The sequence below is a fragment of the Monodon monoceros genome, unplaced genomic scaffold (assembly GCF_005190385.1).
Source record: "Monodon monoceros isolate NGI ecotype Baffin Bay Population unplaced genomic scaffold, NGI_Narwhal_1 Super_Scaffold_18, whole genome shotgun sequence".
Taxonomy (NCBI): Eukaryota; Metazoa; Chordata; class Mammalia; order Artiodactyla; family Monodontidae; genus Monodon; species Monodon monoceros.
The window spans coordinates 37,799,774-37,826,604 of NW_021703774.1; the positions used below are offsets into that span (position 1 = coordinate 37,799,774).

At 44.7% G+C, this 26,831-nt stretch overlaps 1 protein-coding gene across 2 annotated transcripts in view; it reads right to left on the bottom strand.

Moving 5' to 3' along the window:
- Positions 1-26,831, bottom strand: part of KCNH1 (potassium voltage-gated channel subfamily H member 1) — a 408,422-nt gene that overhangs the window by 96,441 nt on the left and 285,150 nt on the right. For both annotated transcript variants that reach the window (XM_029229182.1, XM_029229181.1), the window contains exons 8-9: positions 20,345-20,544; positions 15,313-15,565 (exon numbers count right to left, since the gene is read on the bottom strand). In XM_029229182.1, the coding sequence (XP_029085015.1) occupies positions 15,313-15,565; positions 20,345-20,544 (453 nt within the window). The remainder of the gene's footprint in view (positions 1-15,312; positions 15,566-20,344; positions 20,545-26,831) is intronic.

Genomic DNA, 26,831 nt, shown 5'->3' on the forward strand with positions numbered 1-26,831 from the left:
ATGAGGGAAAAAAACAGAGCTGGAGGAATCAGACTCCCTGACTTCAGACTATACTACAAAGCTACAGTAATCAAGACAATATGGTACTGGCACAAAAACAGAAATAGAGATCAATGGAACAGGATAGAAAGCCCAGAGGTAAACCCATGCACCTATGGCCAACTAATCTATGACAAAGGAGGCAAGGAAATACAATGCAGAAAAGACAGTCTCTTCAATAAATGGTGCTGGGAAAACTGGACAGCTGCATGTAAAATAATGAAATTAGAACACTCCCTAACACCATACACAAAAATAAATTCAAAATGGATTACAGACCTAAATGTAAGACCGGACACTTTAAAACTTTTAGAGGAAAACATAAGAAGAACACTCTATGAGATAAATCACAGCAAGATCTTTTTTGATCCACCTCCTAGAGTAATGGAAATAAAAACAAAAATAAACAAATGGGACCTAATGAAACTTAAAAGCTTTTGCACAGCAAAGGAAACTATAAACAAGACGAAAAAACAACCCTCAGAATGGGAGAAAATATTTGCAAATGAATCAACGGACAAAGGATTAATCTCCAAAATATATAAACAGCTCATGCAGCTCAATATTAAAAAAACAAACAAGCCAATCCAAAAATGGGCAGAAGACCTAAATAGACATTTCTCCAAAGAAGACATACAGATGGCGAAGAAACACAAGAAAAGCTGCTGAACATCACTAATTATTAGAGAAGTGCAAATCAAAACTACAATGAGGCATCGCCTCACTCCGGTTAGAATGGGCATCATCAGAAAATCTACAAACAACAAATGCTGGAGAGGGTGTGGAGAAAAGGGAACCCTCTTGCGCTGTTGCTGGGAATGTAAGTTGCTACAGCCACTATGGAGAACAATATGGAGGTTCTTGAAAAAACTAAAAATAGAATTACCATATGACCCAGCAATCCCACTACTGGGCATACAGCAAATACCATAATTCAAAAAGATACATGCACCCCAATATTCATTGCAGCGCTATTTACAATAGTCAGGTCATGGAAGCAACCTAAATGCCCATCAACTGGCAAATGGATAAAGAAGATGTGGTACATATATACAATGGAATATTACTCAGCCATAAAAAGGAACAAAACTGAGTCATTTGTAGAGACTTGGATGGATTTAGAGACCGTCATACAGAGTAAAGTAAGTCAGAAAGAGAAAAACAAATATTGTATATTAACGTATATATGTGGAACCTAGAAAAATAGTACCGATGAACCGGTTTGCAGGGCAGAAATTGAGACACAGAGGTAGAGAACAAACGTATAGACACTAAGGGGTGAAAGTGGCGGGGGGGGGATGGTAGTGTGATGAACTGGGAGATTGGGATTGACATGTATACAGTAATATGTATAAAATGGATGACTAATAAGAACCTGCTGTATAAAAAAATAAATAAAGTTGAAAAAAAACGCTACAGAAAAAAAATATGAGGAAAATTTTTGAAGACATGAAGTGGGGAAATGTGGGTCAGTTAGCAATGTAGTCATTATGTTCCCATGTCATAAGAATGGACATAAAAAAAGACTCAATGGAAATATATCAAAATATTAACTGTGCTACCTGGGGATGGGGAGGTGGATTTACAAATTGTGATTTTCCTTATTTATGCTTTTACTCAATTAAAGTGTAATATTTTGTAATCAGAAAAAATATTACTTCATTTAAACAAAGCCCAATATGTGAACATTCGCAAATGAATTAGGAGTAGTCTTTCTAATTATAAAAGAACCCATAAAGTAAAATAATAGCCCCTCATGTGCATTTAACATATGAGTTTACCTTTAAAAATTCAGTTTATAAACAACTCTTCAGGAGCATATCTACCGCATACAACAAAGGGCAAACATGTTGTATTTGAAACACTCCAGGAAATAAATCAGTGCATCTTTAGAAATGACAATATTCCAATCAAAGGTTTTGACAGAAACAATAAATGGAGACTAGTTCCTACTAGAAAAGGTAATTCAAGGTAAGATCATCATGATTAACTTGTAGGGTCTAGGAAGTCTCAGTGTTGTCATAAGTTGCATTTGATTTTCAACCCAAATTGAAAATCATACAATCTTTCTTGCTGTCAAGGCAGCCTTTTTGGTATAAATGACCTGTTAGTGAGATTTAAGAATGTGGTGTCAGAGGACCTGTCAGATTCAAAACAAACCCAAGACTATTCTGGCAAATAAGAAATAAAGTTATGACACATATAACTTGGGAAAACTGTCAAAGGGAAGGACATAGAGCATTTGGCAGGCTGCTTGTAAGTTACACACATCGCTGGAATAATGACTTACCAGGTCAGGGTTACGAATCGGAGGCCAGGACAAACTCTGTAACCACATTCATCTCTTGTTCCCTAGTGTGAAATGATCGTTCGCCGAAGAACAAAAGGTACCCAAATGCGCTTGGCAATCAAACTTCTTGAGACCCTCAGCTTTTTGATTTATTTATTACACTGAGGCGCTGGGTGCAGAATGTTAAAACCTAAGGTTCTAAGATTCTAAAAGACATTCTAAGTGGATATTCTGAGCTGGGGGGAAAAGAAAAAGGAAAAAAAGGGAGGGGGAATAAAGGAAAGGCAGTCTCATTAAAACTCCAAGCAAACATCCCTGTGATAATTAATCCTCCTGCCCTCCCACCGCCAATTATACGCAGCTTTCTTTACTGAGCCTCCACTTTTGCCACAGACATAAACAGCCCTCTGGGTACAAACGTGGGGCTGAGGAACATTCCCAAAACAGAGGTGGGAGTTGGGACATAGGGATAAGGTGGCACCAGGAGAGAGGGAGGGGAGATCTTTGCAAGGAGTCCAGCACAGGAGGAAACAAACACCCTGTAGACAATTTGGCGTCATGAAGGGCAGAGGCTGCAACAGCCACTTGCAGAGGCTGAAGCGGGAAGGAAGATGGGAGTGGGGGGGGGCGTTGGGAGGGTTAAGAGGGGTGATTGGGGACAATTCAAGAGGTGCTGGGGACCTGAGAAGATCCACAGCCTACTGAATATTAAAGAGTTGCAAAAACGGACAACCGAGTTTAGAACACTCCAGAAAAAGCCCCGTTTTTAAAAGACTGGCTGTGAGTGAGCTTGGCGGACCAGAGGGGTCAGAGCAAACATGAAACTCCAGCTGCTTCTCTTCACTACTCCCTATCATGTCCTCTTCTAAAGACCACTCACAGTGGTATCCTGTATTAAGCAAAACGTAATTCTGCAGTTAAAGTCATCATATACTGCTAAAATCATCAGCCATTTCTAGGCCCACACCACTGACAAAGAACTGATTCGGTTACTCACGCAGCTCTTGGCAGCCGCTGCTCTGGGTGCTGAGGTATAGCAGTGGGATGACAGATGCAGTGGAGTTCAGAGAGACTCAGGTGATTCTAACATGTTAGGGGCTATGATGCGGAGAGTACGGGAGGGGTATCCGGCTCAAGCTCAGGCTTCCAGGAAGACGTGGCGTCTGAGCTGAGACCTAAAGGATGAGTTCCAGCGGATCAGCATAAAAACATAGCACAGATGATTCCAGGGAGAGGGAACAGCATGTGCAAAGGCCCCGAGGCACAGGATATGTCCCTTTAGCAGGACTGAAGGCCATTCGGAAGCCTCTGGGTTCTCCAGGTTTTGGATGATCTGCTCCTTCACTTGCCTGCAGGGATGAGCGTGGACAGTATATTTTGTAATCCTTTGACGAAAATGCCTGGTCTCCTCATTCAGCTGCAAACTCATCTAAGCACCTTCCAGGCTCTACAGTGAGCATGTGATACCAACGCTGCTCGGAGCTCCACCCAGGGTGCTGAGAGAGGTGCCAGGAATATAGACTGCAGTGAGGGCCATCCCTAGTGCCTTTATTCCTCCTCTCTGGGGCATCAGGAAGTCCTCTGCCCTCAAGCCATCTCGAGACTAGAGGGGCCTTGTCACTCACTGCATCAGGACGGTGAAATGTGGCTGCAGAGATCCTGGCATAGTCGAGGGAGGCTCTGAGGGAGAGCCATTCTCTCTCCTGGCCCTTGGGATAATTCTGCTTATGGGACATAACAAAGAAGCTGGATTAAACCCTCCAGGCAAGTCCTGAGCAGACTGTGCACGCCCACTGAACTGGATAGTTGAGGAGGATGAGGCTCTCAACACAGGCTTCAGGGCCAGACAAGCTGGCTTCAAGCTCAGGTCCGCCTTGCTGGGTGCTGGAGCAGCCCCTGCCAGCCCCTCCCCCTCACTCTCTGCCTCTAGTCACAGTGGGTTCTCAGATTCCCTCCAAGTCCGGCTCCCGGCTCACCTCCGGGCCGTCTCAGCACAGCCTCAGACATTCCGCCCTGCTCCTTGGTCTGGATAACTCCTTCTCATGCCTCGAACTACACCCACACCTCCTCTCTGACCCTTGACCAGAGCAGCTCCCCATTACGTGTGCCCCTGCACTCTGCAAACACTCTTCATCCCTGTCATTGCCGGGTCCCCAGCAGGGTCTTGGGCACACAGCTGGCGTTCAATGGTTGTTGGATGCATAAACAAAGCAAAGGCACTAGGCATCTTACTAACCTCTCCCAGTCTCAATTCACTCAGCTAGAAAATGTGGGTAATAATATCCGCCTCACAGGGCGGTTTTAAGGCTTACATGAAATAATGTGAACAAAGCACTTAGCACTGTGCTTGGAACAGAGTAGGTGCTCAAAAACTAGTAGTCACAATGAAAGAAGAGTCCTCTATAACAGCCCTGGGAGGCAAATCCCACAGGGATCATCAGCCCCGTTTGAAAGAGAAGAGAGAGCTCCAGAGAGGTTTAAATGATTGTCCGTGACCCACCGGCTTTCCCCCCACTGCCATGCAGCCTCCACATTGGGAGAGGCCACGAAATGCTCCCAGTGCGTTGTCTTCTGCATCCCCTCTCTCAAGCAGCCTCCTCTTCAGTCAACATTTAGGGAGCTCTACCTGGGGCGGGCACCATGCTAGGTGATGGGAAAGAGGATAGATGAGGGACAGCCTTGACCTTAAGGAGCCATGGCCTAGGAATCCACATGTTCCCCAGAACCAATTCTCTCCTCTTATGGAAATAAAACCCATGCCTTATAGCTGGGCACAAAGATGACCAGAAGAAAGACTGCACTACAGCTAAATGTGGCCATTTGTCTGAGCTCTGGTAAAGGGGAGGGGTGCAGAGGGATGTGTGCCACCTCTAGGGTCATGCCCTGTCCTTCCCCTCTCCCCGCTTCCTCCTGGCTGGAACAGGATGTGAGCTCTCTTGGACCAGGAAACCAAGGTGACAACCTCGTTAGGATGAAGCAACAGGCTAGAAGGAGGTTGGGTGCCTGACACCATGAAGTCACCACTCCAGCCCTCTATGCCTGGACAGCTGGCTCCGTGAGAGAAAAACAAGTTTCTGTCTTGTGTAAGCTTCTATTATTTCGGGTTTTTGCTGGAGCAGCTGAATCCACATCCTAGCCAATTCAGAAGTCCACGGTCCACTGGGGCAGTACAGTGTGTTGGGTTCTGCGGGGGCAGATATACACACATCTGATTTCTTCACCTGCTCCAGGAAAAAGCATGGGCTTCTGCACCTCTGAAGAATCGGATGGACATGACGATGGAGGCTCTGGCAGCACATTCAGAGAAAAAGCTACAACGACTTGAGCTAAACACCTTGGTGGTACCCACCCACCTCCCACACCAGCCCTGACTATGGACAGGGAACCAGGATCTGCTGAGGGGTCCCTGTGCATGAGGCCAGGCACTGGCCAGGGACCCCGCTTCAGGCATCCACCATGTACCTCGCCCCAAAGGTGCTAAAGTCCAGGCTTTCAAGCTAATTTTGGAATAGTTAACTCTCCCGCATGCGCTTATGGACATTTCCCTTGCATTATCTGAGACCATGGGGGACAGTAGCTAAGCAGAGTTCTGACACCTCATAAATTTTGCCTCCTCTTATCTGTAGTGAAACCACCAAGCCCTTCTTGTTCTCACTGGAAAAAAAAAAAGCTGTTGGCAGTCTGTGACCTCTGCTTCATCTGCTGTAGTTTAGAGACATGAGAATGTACATCAAAGACAGACAGACATGGTGGAAATCTCATCCCTTTGCCTTCCCATCCAAGCCATGAAGATCTACTACTAGGAATAAAGCCTTAGCTTTAAGTGCCAGATCGTATCGGATTGTGTTGTGATGTCAGGTGCTGAGCCAACATGTTTTACTGGATTTTTTTTGTTGACAGAGAAAGCAGGGACTGGAGATGCTCAGGAGGCGTGGCTCCAGGTGTGCAGTTCACCCCACTTCTCAGAGGGGCGTCTCCTTCTAGAAAGGTTTGGTCTCATGTTAGGCTTTGTAGGAGAGTTCAGAGACGTTCAAGAAACATTTGTTTTCTTTTGAAGTTGGTACAAAGGAGAACAATTGTTCTGCTCTTCTGCAAACCATCTCTGTATTAGGGATGGGGCCATGCTGTGGTTCAGCCACATATCTGGTTAACGAAACCCACACGAGAATCTGTAACGTCATACACCAGGTGCCATGTGAACTGCCCCTGATTCTCCCAGGCAGCTATGAGATTGGGAGTTCCCAAAGGTGGGGTTACGTCTCACCACCCTTCTGTACACAATTCAAACCAGTTCAGCAATTTGGCCTGACCTATTATGGACCAGGCAATGTTCCAGCAATTAAGGGAGATAGAACAAAAAGATAGGACATCATCTCTGCATTCAAGGGGCTTACAATATGAGACAAAACTTACATGTATGTAACAGTGAAGTTAAAACAAACAAAAATGTAATACCAAGGTATGTGGGAGGCTAGTCTGGGCAGAACTAGAGAGATTTCATAGAGAAAAAGGGAACGGGGCTAGCCTTCTACAGTGAGGCAAGAGAATTCAGATACATGAAAGAGAAGGGAAATCCCTTCAAACAGCAGGGGGAAAGCTGGATGGTCAGGAATGAAGAGAGCTGGTTTGGGCTATGTTCTCCTTTCTTTCAGGGCTCAATTTCTTGGCTGTGTTATTTACACTGCCTCCATGCTCTGACTATCAAGGGGGGAATGATTTGTTCCATTCCTGATGTTTTCTGCCCAGAAGACAGCTTCAGGTGCACCACACTCCTGGCCTCCCTCGTGCCCTCATCTGATTAATGAGTTTGGGAGGAGACCCTGCATGTGTGCAGGCCAGCCCCTTCGCTCTCCTTGGGATCTGCCTGCCAGGAGCTTGTTCTCTCTGTCCCTCCTGCCACCAGACATACAGGGCAGACCCTCACAGGGGTAGGCTTGTGCTGGTCAGCAACACAAGGGTGGGTCTAATCCTGGGGCTTAATATTGGGAAGCCTTCTTGGATGCAAATATAATGCATATTCTCTGATATTAGTTTTATCACAAAAATAAAAGGTGATAGTTTGACTGGTACCCATCTTACTTATTATCTCTCTCTTGGTTCAGAGCTCTGGGAGAGATGTATGCAAATTATGAAGCACCCCTGAACCCAACTCCCACCCTCTTCATTTCTCAAGCTCCTCTAATCTTGCTTCTGACCCTATACTCAACATTACTCTCACCGTGGTCAATAACTCTTTTCCTGTTAACAGCCTAAAAGATAGTTTTTAGTCCTCAACATATTAAAGCTCTTTGATTCTAAGATATACTTAAGTTGTTTAGCATTTTTTATCTCTGAAATCAGAAGATCCCTTACAATCGATGATATGTCACAGTTTAACTGGCAGCATTGTTTCTCAGTGGGCCATAGAATACTGGTGTGTCTTATCATCCATGGCATCTTCTAGTCACTGAAATGTGGTTCTGTAGCATTTGAGAATGCCCTTTTCTGCCCCTCCTTGGCTTCTGTGACATCCCACTCTCCTGGTCTCTCCCCCTCTGATGGCGGTCCATCTAGGACTCCTACATGTGTCCTATATTAACTGGTATTCCTTGGGACTCTGCTCTAGACCTTGTTGCTTCTTACCCTCCTCTCTCTCCTCGAGTTTTCTTAGCCTCTCCCTTAGCTTCAGTTGTCACCCGGATCTCAGTGATCCCCAGGTTTATACCTCGAGCTTCGATCTCTCTTCCGAGTCCATAGAATCTCCCACTGGATACTTGCACTTAGCTCAAATCCACAGATTCAAAACTGGAACTGGTCCTGCTCCCAGGGAAACCTGCCCATCCTCCAGTGTTTCTCCTCCCTGTGAAAGTTGTCCAAGTCACTGCAGACTCTACCCTCTTGCTTGTCTCCATATTCAATAAATGACCAAGCTCTGATAATTTTATTTATCAGATATCTCTTGGATCTGTCTACTTTTCTCCATTCCCACTGTTGTTAAGTCAGTTCAGGCCTCTCTCTTCGCTCAGCATCCTCCTCACTGGTCTCCCTGCCTGCTACCCATTCTCTTCACAGCAGCCAGGATGATCTTTCTAAACACAAATGCGATTTTGTGACTCTTCTCTTTTAAAGTCTTTGCAGATGCTGCCCCTCTGCCAGGGAACACTCTCTCTTTAATCCCCTACGCTCAGAACACCCCGCTCTCACGCACCTGGTGGAATTCGGTTCATCATGGAAGTCTCAGCTCAGATGCCACCTCTGTCAGGAAGCCTTCCTTGATTTCTTCTGGCTGGGCTGAATTAGATGCCTCTCTTATAAGCTCCCATAGCATCCTGTTCGTACTCTTATTACAACTCTTGGCACTCTATTTTATACGTGAAACTGCATATTCACTTGTCTGTTTCCCTGGTGAGACTGTTAGTTCTATGCCAGGAGTGTATGTTTGGTTCACTGTTGTATCTCCAAGACCCAGCACTACACCTGGCATTTTTATGGAATGAACTAATCAACAGATCAATGAAAAGATGGGTCTGAGTGGAATAATGTAAGGTGGGACAGGATTTGAAAGACTATGAATGACTTAGGATGGATGACTTTGAGGACAGGACTGGCCCCCAGTCCAAGTGCAAGAACCTTGGTGTCCTCAGGTGGCTACATTGTCAGCCTGGCTCCAGAAGGAATTTGCTGACCTGCTCAGAAAAACTCCTGTAATTCCCTCTGATCCAGCTTAATGCTGAGCTGAAAATTTATGGACCTATTTAAAAAGAAGAAATAAAAATGATGGATGTTAGAAATTACCCTATGATACAAATGCTCTCCTTAAAGGAATTAAAATTTCACCCCAATATGGGTCACCAGCCTTCCTCGTGGAGACTATACTGAGTCTGAGGAAACAATGTTGGCATAGCTATCTGAAGGGGGGCCCACACATAAATGGTTACATTAAAGCAGTGGCTTGGAAACATCATGACAATTCTCCTTCTGTTCTTCACAACTGCAGTTAGATAAAATTAAATTAGCCAAATGTCTCTCCACTAAGTGAACAGATCACAAATCTTCCACTGAAAGCAGGTGATAATTTTCCAGGATGGCTACAGATAAGAATTCAAAATTGACTTGATTTTTCCCCTTTTGTTTATAAAAGGATATGTGTGCATTGTATAAAATAAATGAAATATATTGAAAAAGTAGAAAATATTGGCTCTTAAGACCACCATGCGGAAAGCTTCAGTTAACGTGTTGGTACACTTTCCATCTTTCTTCCACTCATATGCATTTTTATGTAGTTACAGCTACTGCATATACAGTTATATATTCTGCTTTTTTCTCCACTTAACATTATATTTGAAACATTTTGCATTCCAATCAAACTTCTTATACCATCATCATAACAACTGCCCTGATTTACCATATTTTTTGATTTAACCAGTACCCTCTGTCTGGGCTCTAAAGTTATGAGAATTTCCTTTAGAAAGCTCTATTAACTCTGCACCTATTTTTTCTCCCCAGGTTCCTATTCTTTCCTCTGAATCCTAAATCTCTGTCTTGAGCCCTGGCTTCTTTCCCCAGTTCCAGACCTGCCTTTCTGAGTAGCTGTTAAACACTCCACTTGGATACCCCACTGGCCTTTAAACGCAACAAGTCAAACCGAGCTCATCACCTTTCCCTCTCACCACCACCTCTTCCTCCTGACTGGTTTCTTTTGTTGCCGGTGCCTCCATCTCTCCACCCACCGGGGGTCAGTCCCCTCTCACCTCCCTGTATCTGCCCCCCACATCCTATTATTTACAACCTTTCAGACTCTCCTCCCAGAATGTCTCAGCCACCTGACCCTTCCATGCCAGCTTCAGCAAATACAGGTCACCCAGTTAAATCTGAATTTCAGATAAATGGGTACATTTTAGCAAACACATGCCCCATCAATATTTAGGAAATACTTCAGCTAAAAATTATTCTTTGTTTATATGAAATTCAAATTTAACTGGATATCTGTGTTTTATTTGGCAGCCCGACTCCTGTCTCGGCTCCTCCTGCCCACACCATAACACCTTTCATCCTTACTATAAGCCGCAGTCACCTAATGGTCTCCTTGCCTCTATGTCACATTCATTAATTTTTGCAAATCACAGCTCTAACAGTGTCATACTTTACTCACCACCCTTGGTGGTTTCCCACTACCTAGTTCCTCAGGCTCACATTTAGAAACGTCAACAGGCTAGCCCAGATCTGCCTCTCCAGCCCACGTCCCACTGCTGCCCTTCAGGGTTCTCAGCTCCATATCCTGGAGGTTCCCCCTCTCCCGCTCTCTCTGGCTCTTCTTCCCCATCTCCCTTCCACCACCTCACTCAGGCCCTCATGATTTCTCACCTGAGCCTCCCTGTTAGCCTCCATGCCTCGATATTTGTGGAACCCAAATCTTCATGTCACTCCCATGTTTAAAACCCTCTCTGGGCCCCTCATCCCCCCAAGATGAAGTCCAGCCCCTTATTCTGGACCATGGGGCCCTTCACAGCCCAGCCTCTGCCTTTCAATTCAATTCAGCTCAATTCAGCAAACAGCCTCCAGTACCTTCCATGTGCTGGGCCATGCCAGAGATATGAAACCAAAGGACCTCAGCTCATAGGCGACAGATGAGTAAACATGCAATTGCGGCAGTGTGATGGTCTTAGCAGAACCACAGGAGGCCTTGGAGACTTAACCAGTTAGTGGCAACTCCTGCAGGGAGTTAGTACAGAACCGGGGTTACAGTTACATCTCCAGTCCCAGGTCCAGGGCTCTTTCCACTACTCAGTGTAGCCTGGCAACGAAAACACCTGTCTTGCCCAAGACGATGAACCAAACCAAAACAAAAAGATACAAGATGATCTGAGATTAAAATATAAATTAAGTATTAAAATGCAAAACGCATAAAAGTTACTACAGGGATTCTAAATCACAGCGAAACAGGAGCATTTAAACACTGCACTTATAAGATGGAAACACAGAGAGACGGATCACACTCAAGCTGAGCCCTGATGAAAGCTCATCCCTCATTTACATTGGTCAACTAACACAGAACTGAGATAACAACTTACTTGCAGGTGCTAAGAGTACCACTGGGGCAGGGACAGAATGAGGACCTGTGACTTTTTATTCTGATATCTATGAAAAACTAGAAGAAGATTACTTTTAAAAAAATCTAGGGCTTCCCTGGTGGCACAGCGGTTGAGAGTCCGCCTGCCGATGCAGGGGACACGGGTTCATGCCCCGGTCCGGGAAGATCCCACATGCCGCGGAGCGGCTGGGCCCGTGAGCCATGGCCGCTGAGCCTGCGCGTCAGGAGCCTGTGCTCCGCAACGGGAGAGGCCAAAAAAGTGAGAGGCCCGCGTACCAAAAAAAAAAAAAAAAAAAAAAAAAAAAAACAATCTAATGAATAAAATGCACAGGCTAAAGGCTTGAATTTATTTCAAAGAGCCAAGAAACTAAATTAGAGAAGCCACGAAGTGATTTCTAAGAGAATTCCAAAAGGAGATTAGGAGGGTATCACCTCAAAAATCAGGCAGAGAACCTCAGAGGGAAAGGAGAACACAAGAGATCATCTAGTATATTCTCTGTCCTCAGGGGACGGCATAGCTTTCAATCCAGGAGAGAGATCGTCTGTGTTTGTGGAACCATGTTTTTAAACTGCGGGCTGACAGCAGGTCAAGTAAGTAATTTAGTGGGTCATGACAGTCAATTTCTTTTTAAATGAAAGTGAATAGAATCTAGTAGAAAACACGAGGTTGCATTTCATGCAGCAAGAGTTCAGTGCTGAGTTTTATGTATAATTGTGTGTGTGCACATGTGTTTATTAGTTCATAATACAGTATACATTGAGTCAAGAAAGTCTGAAAAACACTTTTCTAGAAAACTTTTATTAGAAAGGGTTTTATTTTTAACACATACTGAACACACTCAGTTATGAGTCCTGACCCTTTTCCTCATTTTTGGAGTCTGTGCTAAAATGAAACAGAGAATGGGGGTGGAATGTTAGAACTGGAAGGAGGAAACAAATGAGCAGAGTGTAAATGAGTGAACTGATAACAAGAGACTAGAGACCAAAGGAACGAGATGGATGAGTTCTGGGCTTTCTCCAAAAGCCTCCTGTTTTATGGTAACTAAGGATTCCCTGGCTGTTCTCACTGGAGCACTGGGTACACAGTAGCTGCTCAATAGTTACATGTCCTATAACCTTCTAGAAGCACCTGTATTCTCTCTGTGGTAACAGTTGCCAAGCAGTGTGACTGGTGCCTTTTAAATAATGTCAGTCTCCTCCTTGAGGAACTCCTTGCAGCAGCTCCTTGAAGGCTGGGCTCATATTTGATCCAGTGATGCATTCCCCACCTCTGTGACAGTTGCCTCAATAAATTTCAGTTGGATTGAACTGAAAGGCATCAAAGGACACTAAAGATCTAGTTCTAATAGCTATTGGATGCTTAAACCCTCTCTACAAGAACTAACTGATTTCAGTTCATTGAGCAGGAGGTACTCTAATTAGAGGAAAATAACAAAACTCTGAAGTTTCCAAGGGAAAGAGAGCGTGGACTGTCTTACACCTCTTGGCCCAGAGGTCAAGTTCATTCAAAGGGCCTGTGTTGTCCTTTTAAAGAATAAGAGTCTCTTGAAATGTCAAAGATTCTTTAGGACGTCAAGCTTGGACCTACTTTCTGGACCCAATCTGGCTCCTGGGGATACCTGCTTTTTCAAGTCTGGACAGCTTGAGGGCAGCAACCACTTTGAATCTGAAGCTGCTGAGCTATTTCAGAGGCCCCATTCACGCTGCTGGCTAGAGCTGGCAGGATGCCCAGGAGGGCCCGAGGCGGAGGGCTGGACTTGGAGAAGTAGTCAATTGACCAAATAAATCAAAATTGAACCAAGCCCTGGCTGCTGAGGCTAGATGGCACTGGTCTGAGGCTAGACTCCTTGGAAAGGCATATGGTGAGTTATCAGTGAAGGGAATGGGTGAAAGATGCCCTACACCAAAGGATCAAATTCAAATTCAAATAAGGAAAGCCCACTAGTCACTAGTGACTCTTCTTCCCAGCCAGGCAAATGTCCTGAGAGAGCCATCGCTAAAGGAAAGTCCTCTTTATTGGGGACACTGATAGTATTAAAGGTAGAGATCCTTTCCCTGCAGTGATACTAAAGCAATGGCTTTGCCCTTAATGTGTGCTGTTCCTTACACACAGTCAAATCTCATGTCTCTGTGGATGAGAAAGGCAAGGAACAGAATAATAATCCTGTCTGTAGAGTTCAGTGGACACTAGGAATCCAAAACTTATTTCGACAAACAGTTTCAGCCTCCATCCCCCACTGAATCTCTATCCCAGCCTCCCTCCCACCATCTGTCAGCACACACTGAAGGAATACAAAGCATCCTTGGGTTAACCTGAGTAGAATATGATCAAGAGGGCAAGTTGGCTCAGGGTCAGGGGAGAAAAGAGGCTGCATATCATATACTCTCAAATCAAGCAGAAACAAAGTTTAGGCTTTAGAAAAGAAATAGTATCTATGTCTTGATACTCGGTTTGAATCTCAAGTCTAACTTCAGTTTAACAACGTCTCCCTGCCTCAGTTTCCTAAGAAAGCACACCCAAAGATTAAAAAAAAAAAAAAAAAAAGAAGCCCACAATGTCTAGCAGTGTCTGGCAACTGAACGGGCCAGCAAACTACATACTAACACTGGGAATGAAGTGATGCTAAATAGATCAGAGCAGAGGTTCTGGAGTCAGAGGGACCCCAGGATGCTGGCTCCACGGACCTCATCAGCTGTGAAGACTTGGGAAACTTCCTCAACCTCTCTGAGCTGTCAGTGTCTCATCTACAAAATGGGGATAATAAAACTACTTCATAGCGTTACTGTAAAGATGAAGTGAGAATCTGTATGTAAAATGCCTGATACAGAATAGATGACCATAAATGATGGTTATTATTATGAGGGCCTGCCCCCTCAGAGAGGTAAGCATGCCCCCACTAAAGAGCTGTTCTGCAGCTGCCTCAGGCAACCAGATGAATCTCTCAAAGGCCACTGATGCTCAAATACCCACGTTCCCCCATGTCAGGCCTCCTCCCCCCACACTCCCTATTACAGTGCCTGGCACGCCGCCTCCCAAGTTTCCAAGTGAGGGATCTTGCAGTCCTCATCGACTTCCCTCTCCCCCCACAGCCAAACCATCGTCAGGTGCTGTTGATCCTACTTCTTAAATACGTCAACTCCATTTGCTTCTCTCCCTCTGCCCACCACAAATATTAGTTCGGGGCTCCACCAACTTGCCCCTAGATAACAGGTCTCCAGGCTCATCCCCCTACCCCGGCCTTCCCCCTTCAATTAACTCTGCAACTACAATTATCTTTCTAAAGTACAAATCTGATCATGCCTCTCCCTTCCCTTCATCGGCTCCCCAAAATAAAATCCAAGTCCCTTAACATGGCTTCCAGAGCCTGCCATGATCTGCCTAGTGCTCAGAGCTCCCTTCCCAGACTCATCTCTCACCACACCCCTCCTTACACTGCGTGTTCCAGCCACACTGAGTACGCACACGTGTACAAATGAATCATGACTTCTCTCTCTCTCTGCGGTGATTTCACACATGCTTTCCCCTCTGCATAGAATACTCCTTTGTCCCTTCCCTTCACCATGTTAATTCATATTCATTTTTTAGGTTTCAACTTCGATGTCATTTCTTCCAGGAAGCCATCCCCAATACCTGAATCCCGGGTTAGATGTCCCTTCCACTGTATACAAATGTCTGCTAATTTGTTCACCTCTCCCCAGTAGAGCCCCTGTAGGACAAGATCCATTTCTTTCATTGAAACATCCCAAGTGCTTCAAACACTGCCTGGCACAAGACAGTCACTCAGATATCTGCTGGATAGATGTATGGATGCCAACCATTGGTCCTGCCCTGTGGAGCCACTTCTGGTTGAAGGCAGTAGCTAAACCAACCCCAGGTACCAGCAGGTTTCTATCCAGCAAAGGCAACACCTACCTAGAATGGCTACCACCTCGTCATCCTGGATCACCTCCAGGGAGCCGGAGACCACAAAGCAGAGGCTGTCGACACTCTCTCCCGCATGGTAGATGAGGTCCCCTGGGGCGCAGTGCACCGTCTGGAACTCCATGGCCAGTGCCCGCAGGCAGCCGTCGCTGGCCAGCCGGAAGGCCGGGTGCTCCTTGAACACCTTGCGGTTCAGGTGCACGCAGATGTCAGCTCTCATGTCCTTGGGGCAGATCTGCAGGACCTGGCCAAGCATGGGGAGAAAAAGTGTCAGGATCCTCGGTGTGGCCTCCAGCTCACTGCTTCGCAGGACGGAAGCAACACCCACTAGACTAGACCATACTTTTCAAGGCACCAATGGACAAGACAGCCGCAGTGACCCCAAAATCTGTGCTAAATGCTCAGGACAGGGGCCTGAGTCGGGGGCTGGGAGTATGTTGGGACCCTTTAGACAGGAAATCCGGGAAGCCCTCTCTGAGGAGGTGACAATTAAGCTGACATCTACATAACGTGTCAGAAGGAGCCCTATGAAAGAAGAACATTCCAGCGGAATAGCCAAGGTTGTGAGGAGACCTGAGCAATAGCCAGTGTGAATGACGGGAAAGGTGGGCATGGGAGATGAGGTTTCAGGAGAACGTCAAGCACAAGAGCATGTGGAGACTTTTAAACTATGAAAAGATCTTGATTATGATTCTGAGTGTAATGGGGACACATTGGAGGACTTGGAACAGGGGAGTGACAGGGCATCCTCTATATTTTAAGACGATCGTTGCAGCTCCAGAGTGGAGTTAGAGGGCCAACTGTAGGCTGGCAGGAGTGGAGCCAGGAATCGAGTTAGCTCACTCCTGCAGGTGTCTAGGTGAGCAGTGAGGGGACTTGGACTGGGATGCTGGCAGGGAAGCCAGTGAGAAGTAATCAAATTCCGAATGTATTCTGAAGATACAGCTGACATGGTCTGTTGATGGACTGAAGGTGGATGTGATTTGAAGAAAGATATTAAGTAATATTTACTGAGCACCTCCTACATGCCAGGCATTGCTAGGCACTTTGGAGCCATTCATTCATTTCACACACATCTATGGAATACCTTATTGTATGCCGGGAATCCTTCTAAGCTCTGAGGATGTAGCGTGAACAAAACCCCCTGTCTTTGTGTGACTTACTATCTAGTGGGAGGGGACAAATAAGAAGCAAAATAAGTAAAATTTAGAGGTTAGGGCTATTTGCAAATAAAAAGCAAAATAAGTAACATTTAGCAGTAAGTGCTAAGGAGAACTATGAAGAAAGCAAGCAGAGGGAAAGTCAGGAGAGTTGTGATTTTACGTTTTCAAGCTAATTGAAATCCTCACATAAACCCTATGATGTAAGTGCTACTACGGTACCATTTTACAGATGAGGAAACTGAAGTACAGGAAAGATCAATAACTTGCTCAAAGTTGCACAGCCAGGAAACTGCAGAGCTGGGCTCTCCAACTAGGTAGTCTGACTCCAGAGCCCAGTTTAGATACAAATCACTTTCTATATGATAAAGCTGCCCAAAACAAAAGGGCTTGTAATTTGACTCTCAGCGTCTAGGAACTCAAGGCAAAATGGGAACTGTAAGAGGCCATGGGGGTCTCATATTCCAAAGAAATAAAAATTTCTCAGCCTTTCCTATGGAGAGAAATATTTCTCTGGACTAAATTTTTGCAAGAAATCATTCATAGCTCCTTACGTAGCAAGCACGAAGTAACACAAGAGGACACCTTCAAGTGTACTTTTCCAGAGAAGTCAGGAGTGTTCCTAAAATAATCCTTTCTCCTGTCCTAGGCTGAGAGCAAAGCGGGGGGCATTAAATCAAACGTGTTAAGTGAAGACATTTCCTTGGGGTGCTGGTTACTTCCCCACCCCTGCTTCTCCGCCTCAGCACAGGACATTTGCCTCTGCATCTGGTGCTCACCTCCGAATTTGGAAGTCCCTCAGCCTCCTTCAAAACCCAGCTCAAATCTCACCTTGCCCGGGACAGCTCTGCTCCAATCCCACCCCTTCTGCATGCCCCCATGCTCTGCACTGGAAAGAGGAGGTCAAACAGTTGAAATCCCAGTTCCTTCCTCTCCAAGTGACTTAACTGCTCTACACTTCAGTTTCTTCTGTAAAAAAGCATGCTGCTAATGTTGCCTTATGAGGATTCAATGAAATTATATATCTACCAGTACACATCCTCAGGACAGCACCTGGCCCCAGTAAGGGACTCAATAAACGCAGGTCCCCGTCCTCTATGTGCCTCTGCGTTCTTGCTCTGGGGCTGTAGGATGTCAAGGAAGTGAGCATGCTCTCTGGGAGTGGGGATGGAGGACTGACTGAGGCAGAGGAAAACTCAGACAGCCAATGCTTAGGCAGAGCGCTCACTAAGTACTTCTCCTTCAGGTTCAGTAAAACAAGACTGCTGTAGAAATGCAGGTTTAAGTTGGATCCTCTTCTCTCCAAGCAGAACACCAGGGAGTGGGGAACACTTGCTTGTCATGTCAAAACTGTGCCCCGTGGTTTGAAACAAAGATTTGTTCTCTAGGTGATTTCACCTTTAAATATTTCCTTTCCCTTGGGCTGGGCTTTGCTGGCAGAGTGTGGAGATAATGCTTTATTCGTGGGCACTGTTCCAGAGCCACGGGAAAGCACATGTGGAGAGGAGAGGGCACTTGGAGTGGAGAAATTACACTCTCACGGCCATCGGCATCTCCATCATTCTTCTGTTGGCTTCACACTGGCGGGGGCTCCTGAACGTCTCTCTCTGAGGGGCGGTGTCAGCTCAAGACCCCGCAGCCTTCCCGGGCCACCTGCCCTTCTACTTGGTTTGAGGAGAGACCACTCTTGCTGATCTCTGAGGCTCTGAAGGCCCCAAGGAGCTGTCACCACAGAAGTTCATGGAGTCTCCCTGGGGGAGAGGAGGGGGGGGTTAGGATGAAGCATGGATGCGAGAACAGGCTTTAGGATCAAGCAGATCTGGATTCAAGTCCTGGCTTCCACATGTACTAGTCGTGTGGACTTGAAGCTATGCTTCTTTCCCCAAGTCTTCTTCTTCTAACTTGAGTATAGAATTCTTCAGAGGATTCCATGAGCTGCTGTGTGAAAGTCCTGGTACGATGCCCGTCGCGGGACAGGGCTCAATGCATGGGAGCTGCCATGTCTGACATTGTTATCACAGCAGAGCAGCAGGTCATCCTGAGGGAGGCTTTGAAGTCCAGGAGGTCAGAGCTAAAAGGGCCTTAGCGGTCAGCCTTATTCTTAAAAGTTATCTAGTTTCCATGTCACAGACAAGGAAACTGAGGCTCAGAGGGACCAATGATATGCTCAAGGTCATCAGATAATTACTGGTAACACCGGAGTTGCCCAGCACTCCCACCCTTCTATCGCACACACATCACCTGGTCATCATCGACCATTCTGACCTGGATTGGAGGGGAGGGAAACCAGGGAAGGGCTCAGAACCTTGGGACTGGCTTTCTCCCCAGGAGCTGCCTGCCAAGGAAAAGCGGCCGCCCCAGGCTGGGCTGGGCTCTGCACTGAGTGTCACAATAGTCCCCCTTCCATCTGGATCAGGACGTGGGGCAAATCCCAGAGCCCTCCAGGGAGATAGCAGGGAGGGGAAGAGAGGGCCAATGCTGATGGGTGCTGTCTCCCATGGGCAGCCACCCAGCCCAGACCTGCAGTGAGGGCAGGAAAGGGTTTCTTTCCCAACAACCAGATTTACAAAGGCATCCTGGCCCCTGGGAAAGGGAGCCCCAGGGCTGAGAGATCAAAGTTCCTTTCTGCTCCATCAGCTGCCAGGCACCCACAGAAGCTACAGGGACCTGGTTGAGAGAGCAGAGCAGAAACAACAGGCACAGTGGCGCCAGGGGTTAGAGCTGATCCCCAAGGCAGCTGAATTTGGCTTTGAAGGTGTCATAAGGTATTTTTGCAATCGTGATATCGTTCTGTTTGCCTCCTTCTAACAATGAAAGGTATCAGTATTCCCTGAGTACTTAAGGAATGGTGATTAAAGGGCGAAGTGCCATTAAAAAGACTTGAGAAGCAGAGAAAAACTAACCTAGGATTACATCTTTGCTCATAGAAAATATTACAAAGGAGATCATTCATAAATGATTAATTGAAAGTCCACTGTATCTTTTCTCTATTCTTTCCAGTACCACTAAATTTTCTTCACTTTATTGAAATGCATCTAGAATAATGCAACTCTTGGAGAATGATAGATATTTATTGCCATTTCCACTTTACAGGTGGGAAAACTGATGCCTAAAAAGGAGCCTAAGGGATGCTCTGGTTAAGTCAACTGCTTATTAAGGCACAAGCCCTTGGTCGGTATCTCCCAGGCTCGTCTAACTAATAGGACATTTGTTAAAAATGCAGATTTCCAATCCCCGCTCCACCCCATTCCTCCCCACAAAATTCTGATTCCAAAGATCTGGGATTGTGGCTGGGAATCTGTTTTTAACAGGGCCAAGACTAGAGTAAGGCAACAGCCTTGGACACAAAATTTAAGGAGATGCTAAAAACTCAGTCATCAAGATAAATCAGAGTTTAGGGCAATACTCTGAAAAATCAAAATTCATGCAAAAAATCCATGATGAACAAAATAGCGCAAGTTTGAATAAAGAGCGGATCAGCAGCAATGCTGTACCATCTTGGAGTCCGAGGTGAAAGGAAAATCAGTAACACTGGTCATCTCACCCTGGGTGGCCCTGATTCTTATCAGCATACCAGCCTGGGAAATCCTGTCCTAGACAGTTAGACTGCAAGTCCGTCTCTTCTCCAGGAGACACCCCTGCCTTTCCAATTTCTAAAATAATATCTCTTAATTGCCGGTTCTTGAGAAAGGCTGATCTGGAAGCAATCAAAATCTTTGGAGGTAGGACCTGGGATTCCAAAACTACACCCAGGAGAATTCAGATGCACAGTCAGGTGTGAGAAGCACTGCCCTAGGTGAGCCTCAGGTCTCCCTGGGAAAGCCGAGAGACAAGTGGTTTACCTGAGCCTGTCGCCTCCTTACCTTCTCTGTGTCGATGCCTCTGGACATGGACCAGGTAGACACGATGTAATCCATGACGCGCTCGCTCAGTCCCTTGGGAACCTGGTAGAGCTTCAGGAAGTCCCGGACGCTGTTGAGCATCTCATGATACCTGTTGGTGTTGGCATACATCTGCTGGAAAATGGTTGTCACATTCCCGAAGATGGTGGCATACAGAAGTGCTAGAGAAGAGAGGCGGAGGAAAAATACACATCAGTGGTCCGTGAACTAGGGCCCAAGAACGCGCAGCTGGCTCAGAGCAGTCCAATGGTCAGAGCTGCCCACCCATTGGCAGATGCTTCTGACCTTCTCAGAAGAACCTCACCCCATGAAGCCTCTGGGAGTGGACCCAAAGAAAGAGTCTGCAAACACCAGGCCACTAGGACAAACTTGTGGGAGGCAGGGCTAGGGTGGGGCAGCTGGCATGACTGGGGCCAGAAGTAGGAGACAGACAGCAGTGGGGGCTGGGGACAGGACAGCTGGACTGCTTCACTGTATACGTTTTTTCACAAAAAGCTTGAACCATGCCTGAAGCCATCAGTCAAATGTGTTCTTATGTGCTCTGGACCAGCCCAAATCCAAACCTATCAGCAAGTCATCTTTTTAAAGCCCTGCTATGTGCCAACTACACTACCTGCCAGAGACAGGATGGGGAATGTGCCACTCAGTCCTGGTTCTCACACAGCAAACAACATAGCAAACAGACTTTAAAAATGTAATCACAAATAATTAAATAATAGCAAGTCTGCCAACAGCATTGAAGGATGTTATATCTTTGCTTTGTATTTATTGTTAAGGTGCATGTCAACACAACAATCCACTTCACTGTGATGTGGCTCCTGGGGAAAAAAGCATGGCTTTGATATGAACAGAATAAAATCAGGTCCCCTGGAGATGTAACAAGCACCTACTACATGCTACTGCTGCTCCGCCTACATTAGTGTCATGAAGAAGGACTGTTACGTCATCATAAAACCCCACATTCTACACGTAACCCCCATTTGCCCTTGAATGCTAAGCTCAAGTGCTACCTCTTCCAGGAAGCCTCCCCAACATTCCTCCCCTCCACCTGTCCCCGTGAGGGTGACTGCAACTCCCCAGGCATACAGATCTTCCTCGATTTACGATAGGGTTACATTCCAATAAGCCCATCATAAATTGGAAATATCGTAAGTCGAAAATGCATTTAATACACCTAACCTACCAAACATCACAGCTTAGCCTAGTTACCTTAAACACGCTCAGAACACGAACATTAGCCTACAGTTGGGCAAAGTCGTGAAAAACAAAGCCTGTTTTATAATAAAGTGTTAAATATCTTATGTAATTTATTGAATCCTGTATTAAAAGTGAAAAACAGAATGGTTGATCCTTGTGATCGCGTGGCTGGGTAGGTGCTGCCGCTCACTGCCACGGCCCAGCATCACAAGAGCATATCGTACTGTATATCACTAGCCCAGGAGAAGATCAAAATTCAACATTGGAAGTACAGTCCCTACTGAAGGCATATCGGTTTCACACCATTGTAAAGTCGAAAAGTCCTAACTCAGGGACTATCTGTATTTCCACTGAGCTCGTGTTATAGACACCATTTTGCAATCATATTCTTCTTTCTTTGCCTGTGCCCTTACATTAGGCTTGAAGGCTGGACTCAGCTTTTCCTTGCCATTGCAGCCGGGGGAGCTAACACTATACGAGTACCCAATAAATATTTGTCATATTAGTGAATTTCACATGCTTTTGCTATGCCTGACTTTAAAAATGAGTTACTATATATTCACGGGACCAGCTGCTACCGCGGCATGTGGGATCTTCCCAGACCGGGGCACGAACCCATGTCCCCTGCATCGGCAGGCGGACTCTCAACCACTGCGCCACCAGGGAAGCCCAAAAATGAGTTACTACTGACATACAATGAACTGTACATGTTGACGTCTACAATTTGATAAGCTTTGACGTACGTATACACCCATAAAACAATCACCACAATGCAGATAGATAGTAACATATCCATAACCGCTAAAAGTTTTGTCATGTGCATTTATAATCCCTCCCCCTCCGCCTCCCATCTCCAACCAACTGATGTCTTCTGTCACCATAGATTAGCTTGCATTTTCAAGAATTTTATATAAATGTAATCAGACAGTATATATTCTTCTTAAACATCATAAAATACATTCATTTAAAATGTACAGTTCAATGGCTTTTAGTACATTTATAGAGCTGTGCAACCATTAGCACAATCCAAGTTTAGAATATTTTCATGCCCCCCCCCCCAAAAGAAATTCCTATATCCATTTATCAGTCATTCCCCATTTCCTCCCTAATCCCCTAATCCTAGGCAACTGCAAATCCACTTTCTGTCCCTTTCGACTTCCCTATTCTGGATATTTCTTATAAATTAAATAATACATGTGGCTTCCTATGAGTAGCTTCTTTCACTTAGCATAACGTTTTCAAGGTTCATCCATGTTGTAGCATGCATCAGTACTTTATTCCTTTTTACCATTGACTAATGTTCACAATATTATGGATAGTATGGATATTCCGTATTTCATTCATTCATTCATCAGTTCATGGGCATTGGGGCCTTTCCACTGATGAATGATGCTGCTATGAACACTGCCGTGCAAGTTTTTGTATGAACATGTTTTCAATTCTCTTGGAGTAAAATTACTGTGTTATACGGTAACTATGTTTAACATTTTGAAGAACTGCCATAGTATTTTCCAAAGTAGCTGCACCATTTTACATTCCCACCAGTGGGGTATGAGGGTCCCAAATGTCTCCATAACCTTATCAACACTTGTTATTATCTGTCTTTTTGATTATTGCCATCCTAGTGAGTGTGAACTGCTATCTCTCTGTAGCTTTGCTTTGCATTTCTCACATGACTGATGATGTTAAACATCTTTTCATGTGCTTAATAACCATTGGCATGTCTTCTTGGAGAATGTCCACTCAAATCCCGTGCTCAGTTTTCAGTTGGGTTTGTCTTTTTATTATTGAGTTATAAGAGTTCTTTACATATTCTGGATATAAATCCTTTATCAGATACATGATTTGCAAATATTTTCTCACATCATGTCGGTTGTCTTTTCACTTCCTTGATGGTATGGTTTGCAGCATTAAAGTTTTTAGATTTGATGTAGTCTAATTATCTGTATTTTTTTTTTGTTTCCTTTTCTGACTGGCTTATTCATTCAGCATAATTATTTTGAGATTTATCCATGTTGTTGCATATAGCAATAGTTATTTTTTTTAAAAAAGTTTTATTTTAAAACAATTATAAATTCACAGAAAGCTGTGAAGATAGTACAGAGAGATTCCATGTGTGTACCCCTTAGCCAGTTTCCTCACTGGTTACAGCTTATATAACTAGAGCGTAATATAAAACCCAGAAGATTCACATTGCCGTAAAGTGTATGTATAATTCTGTGTCACAGTGTCACATGCGTAGATTCATGTACTGAGTACCACATTCAAAATACAGAACTGTTCCATCACCACAGCCATCCCCTTATACTACCCCTTTATAATCACTCCGCCCAGAAACCACTAATGTCTTCTCCTTTTTTTATAATTATGTCATTTCAAGAACATTATATAAATAGGATAATACAGTATGTGACCTTTTGAGACTGGCTTTTTCCACTTAGCAGAATGTCCAAGATCCATTCATGCTGTTGCATGTATCCATAGTTTATTCCTTCTTACTGATGAATATAACCCATTGTATGGATACACCCCAATCATTTCTTTCAAATAATCTTACTCAGGCTTGGCTGACAGACTAAGGGAGGGAAAAATAATAAAGGCATAGCTCTAGAAGGAAGGGAAGGAAATCTTCCGTTAAATCTGCCCAGTAGCACTGGACACGGCTGCCTGGAAAACCGGGGACACGAATCCACCCAACAAGAATTGCAAACAAGGATGGGAAAAAGGACTGCCAGCTCTGGAAAGGCGCCAGGAGTGGTGCCAATCTGAACAAAAGGAACCAGATGAAAAGCAGAAGTCGTCAAGCCTGAATAACGCAGACACAGCTCTTCTAAGCTCAGAAATAACCTCACACAAGACGGGATCGAAGCTGCTCCTCCAGCCCAGTAATGCCACCGAGTGTGGTCAGGACCAGCCTTGTTCCCAGTGAGTCTGACCGTAACTCAACAAGCCTGCATGGCACTCCTGCCTCAGCTCTGTTTTCCAGTCCACAGTGAACCAGAAGTCAAGAATGCAGGGTAGAGGTGTCTTTTTTTAGAATGGCTGCCAAAAATTGATTGAATCTTAAGCTTAAAAAAATAGTTACACCAAATCAATACAGTAAGAATAGCTCTCTTGTCCATGATCTGAGAACCAGGTGCAGGTCTGAGACACCGGTGTGCTGGTCAGACAGTTAAGGCAGTGATGCCACGTCCATCATGTACAGCCCAGGGCTGCTCCCACCCTACTTTGTTTCTGAGGCGTTCAGAAGGTTAAGGCTCCTCAGGAGGGCCTTATTCAATTATTATTACTATTATGAAATATTATTATTAAAAACGGGTAATTCTGCTTTCAGTGTCCCTTCTCTAATTTTATGTGAAGTAGGGTTATATGCTCTGAATGTGTATATTTTATTTATTGATATCTATACATGAGGCATTATGCCTTTAAATACTCAAAACCTAACCGGAAGGGAAGACCTAAAGTCCATCTACGACTTCAACAGATATTTGAGTGTGGTATGGGGAGGGAGAGAGGGAGATTGTAACGTCGCTGTGTCACTGGCCATAACTGAACCCCACAGTGAAGAGGATGCCCTGGATGACTCTCAGTGTGGATTAGTTAGGTCCTTCCAAGTTGGGAAAGAAGTAAGAAGACCTTTACGAATGCCAAGGCAAAATGCTGATTTGGATAAGAGCAGGTTTCTTTATTTGAGTGGTTAAGAGTTAATACTGTATCACACCAAGAGCTCTGGGTCCTACCCAGAGAAAAATAAGACAGTATTCTCTGACCCTTAATTAGAAATTGCTGTATGGAATTTGGGGGGAAGGGTAGCAAAAGTTTTCATTTCTCTTTAGAAAATTTTGTGTTTCTTTTTGTATACATTATAATACATACACATCATTTAAATGGCCAAGACATTTTTTAAATCCTTAGTCCTCTCAGCCTTCTTCCTTTTCAATTTCCTGTTCTGCAGAAGCAGCCACTTTCAATTAGCTGATTGCTCTTCTATTGATCGCCACATCTGAACATCATGCTCAAATCACTGTGTGCTGATGCTCCAGTTTCAGGCATCATCCACCCACCTCTGAGAATTTAGCTTCCTCCTACTACCCCATCCCTTACTTCCAATCTCATACTCAAACCCCACTCCTTTTCCCATTGCCCCATCCTCCCAGGATATTTATATCACCATCTTGGTGAGACAATTATCTGTGCTTATATTATAACTAGATGAATGCTAGTCACATCTAAGTCATGTAATTACTTTTCATGTGATGACTGTGGTTACTTTTCCTTTCCTGCAATGTTTTCTAATAACAGATGTTGTCTTTTCATTTGCTTAGCTTACCTGTGGCTAATTTGACTCCAAACTCTCCCACAGATAAATAAGTTTCTTCTTAACATATTAAAACACATTAGTTGGTCTATCCACTCCATTTCCATAAAGAAGTCCTCCCTGGAGGCTTCTGAACTGATCTAATGCCAGCTGTCTCCACTCCAGTATCCTGGGAAGTCACTCCACTTATTCCAGTTAGAGCCCTCAATTTCTGCACCCCGTGTCTTCTGGTGCCTTGGTTTACTTGTTTTTGTTGGTTGAAGACATCCTCTAATAGCTTTCTGAGAAAGGCTATAAGGGAGCAAAACCTTTGAGACCTAATATGTTGACTCGTACTCCGTTAATACCTTGTCTGGATGTAGAATTCTAGATTAGAAATCATTTCTCGCAGAATTTTGGAAGCATTGCCCATTGTCTTGCTGTTGAGAAGTCAAAAGCATTCAAATCCTTCATCTTTCACAGTGAATCTGTTTTTTTCTCTCTAGAAGCTCTTTTTTTCACAATGTTCTGCAAATTCATAAGGATGTACCTTTTGCTGTGGTTCAGTTTTCATCCATTGTGCTAGGCTTTCAATAAGCCCTTTCGACCCAAGAATTTATGCCCTTCATTTCAAGAACATCTTTCTGGGTTTATTTCTTATTCTTTTCTCCCTTTATTCTTTTCTTAACTTTCCTCCAGCAGATCAAAGTGACAAGAAAAGGAAAAGAGAGGAGAGGTGAGAAAGAGTAGATGATCAGGGTGGTAATAGTAATCACGGGATGGAGTGAGGGAAGGATAAGCATTAATAAGGATACTTTTTATTTCTAGTCAGCTATCTTTCAGCATTTGGGATAAAATTCACAGTTTCTCAAAAGGCAAGAGAGAAGGGAAATTGAGAGACTGTTCTATTCTATGAACGCTAGATAGAAGGAAGCCCTAGTCAGAAGCAACACA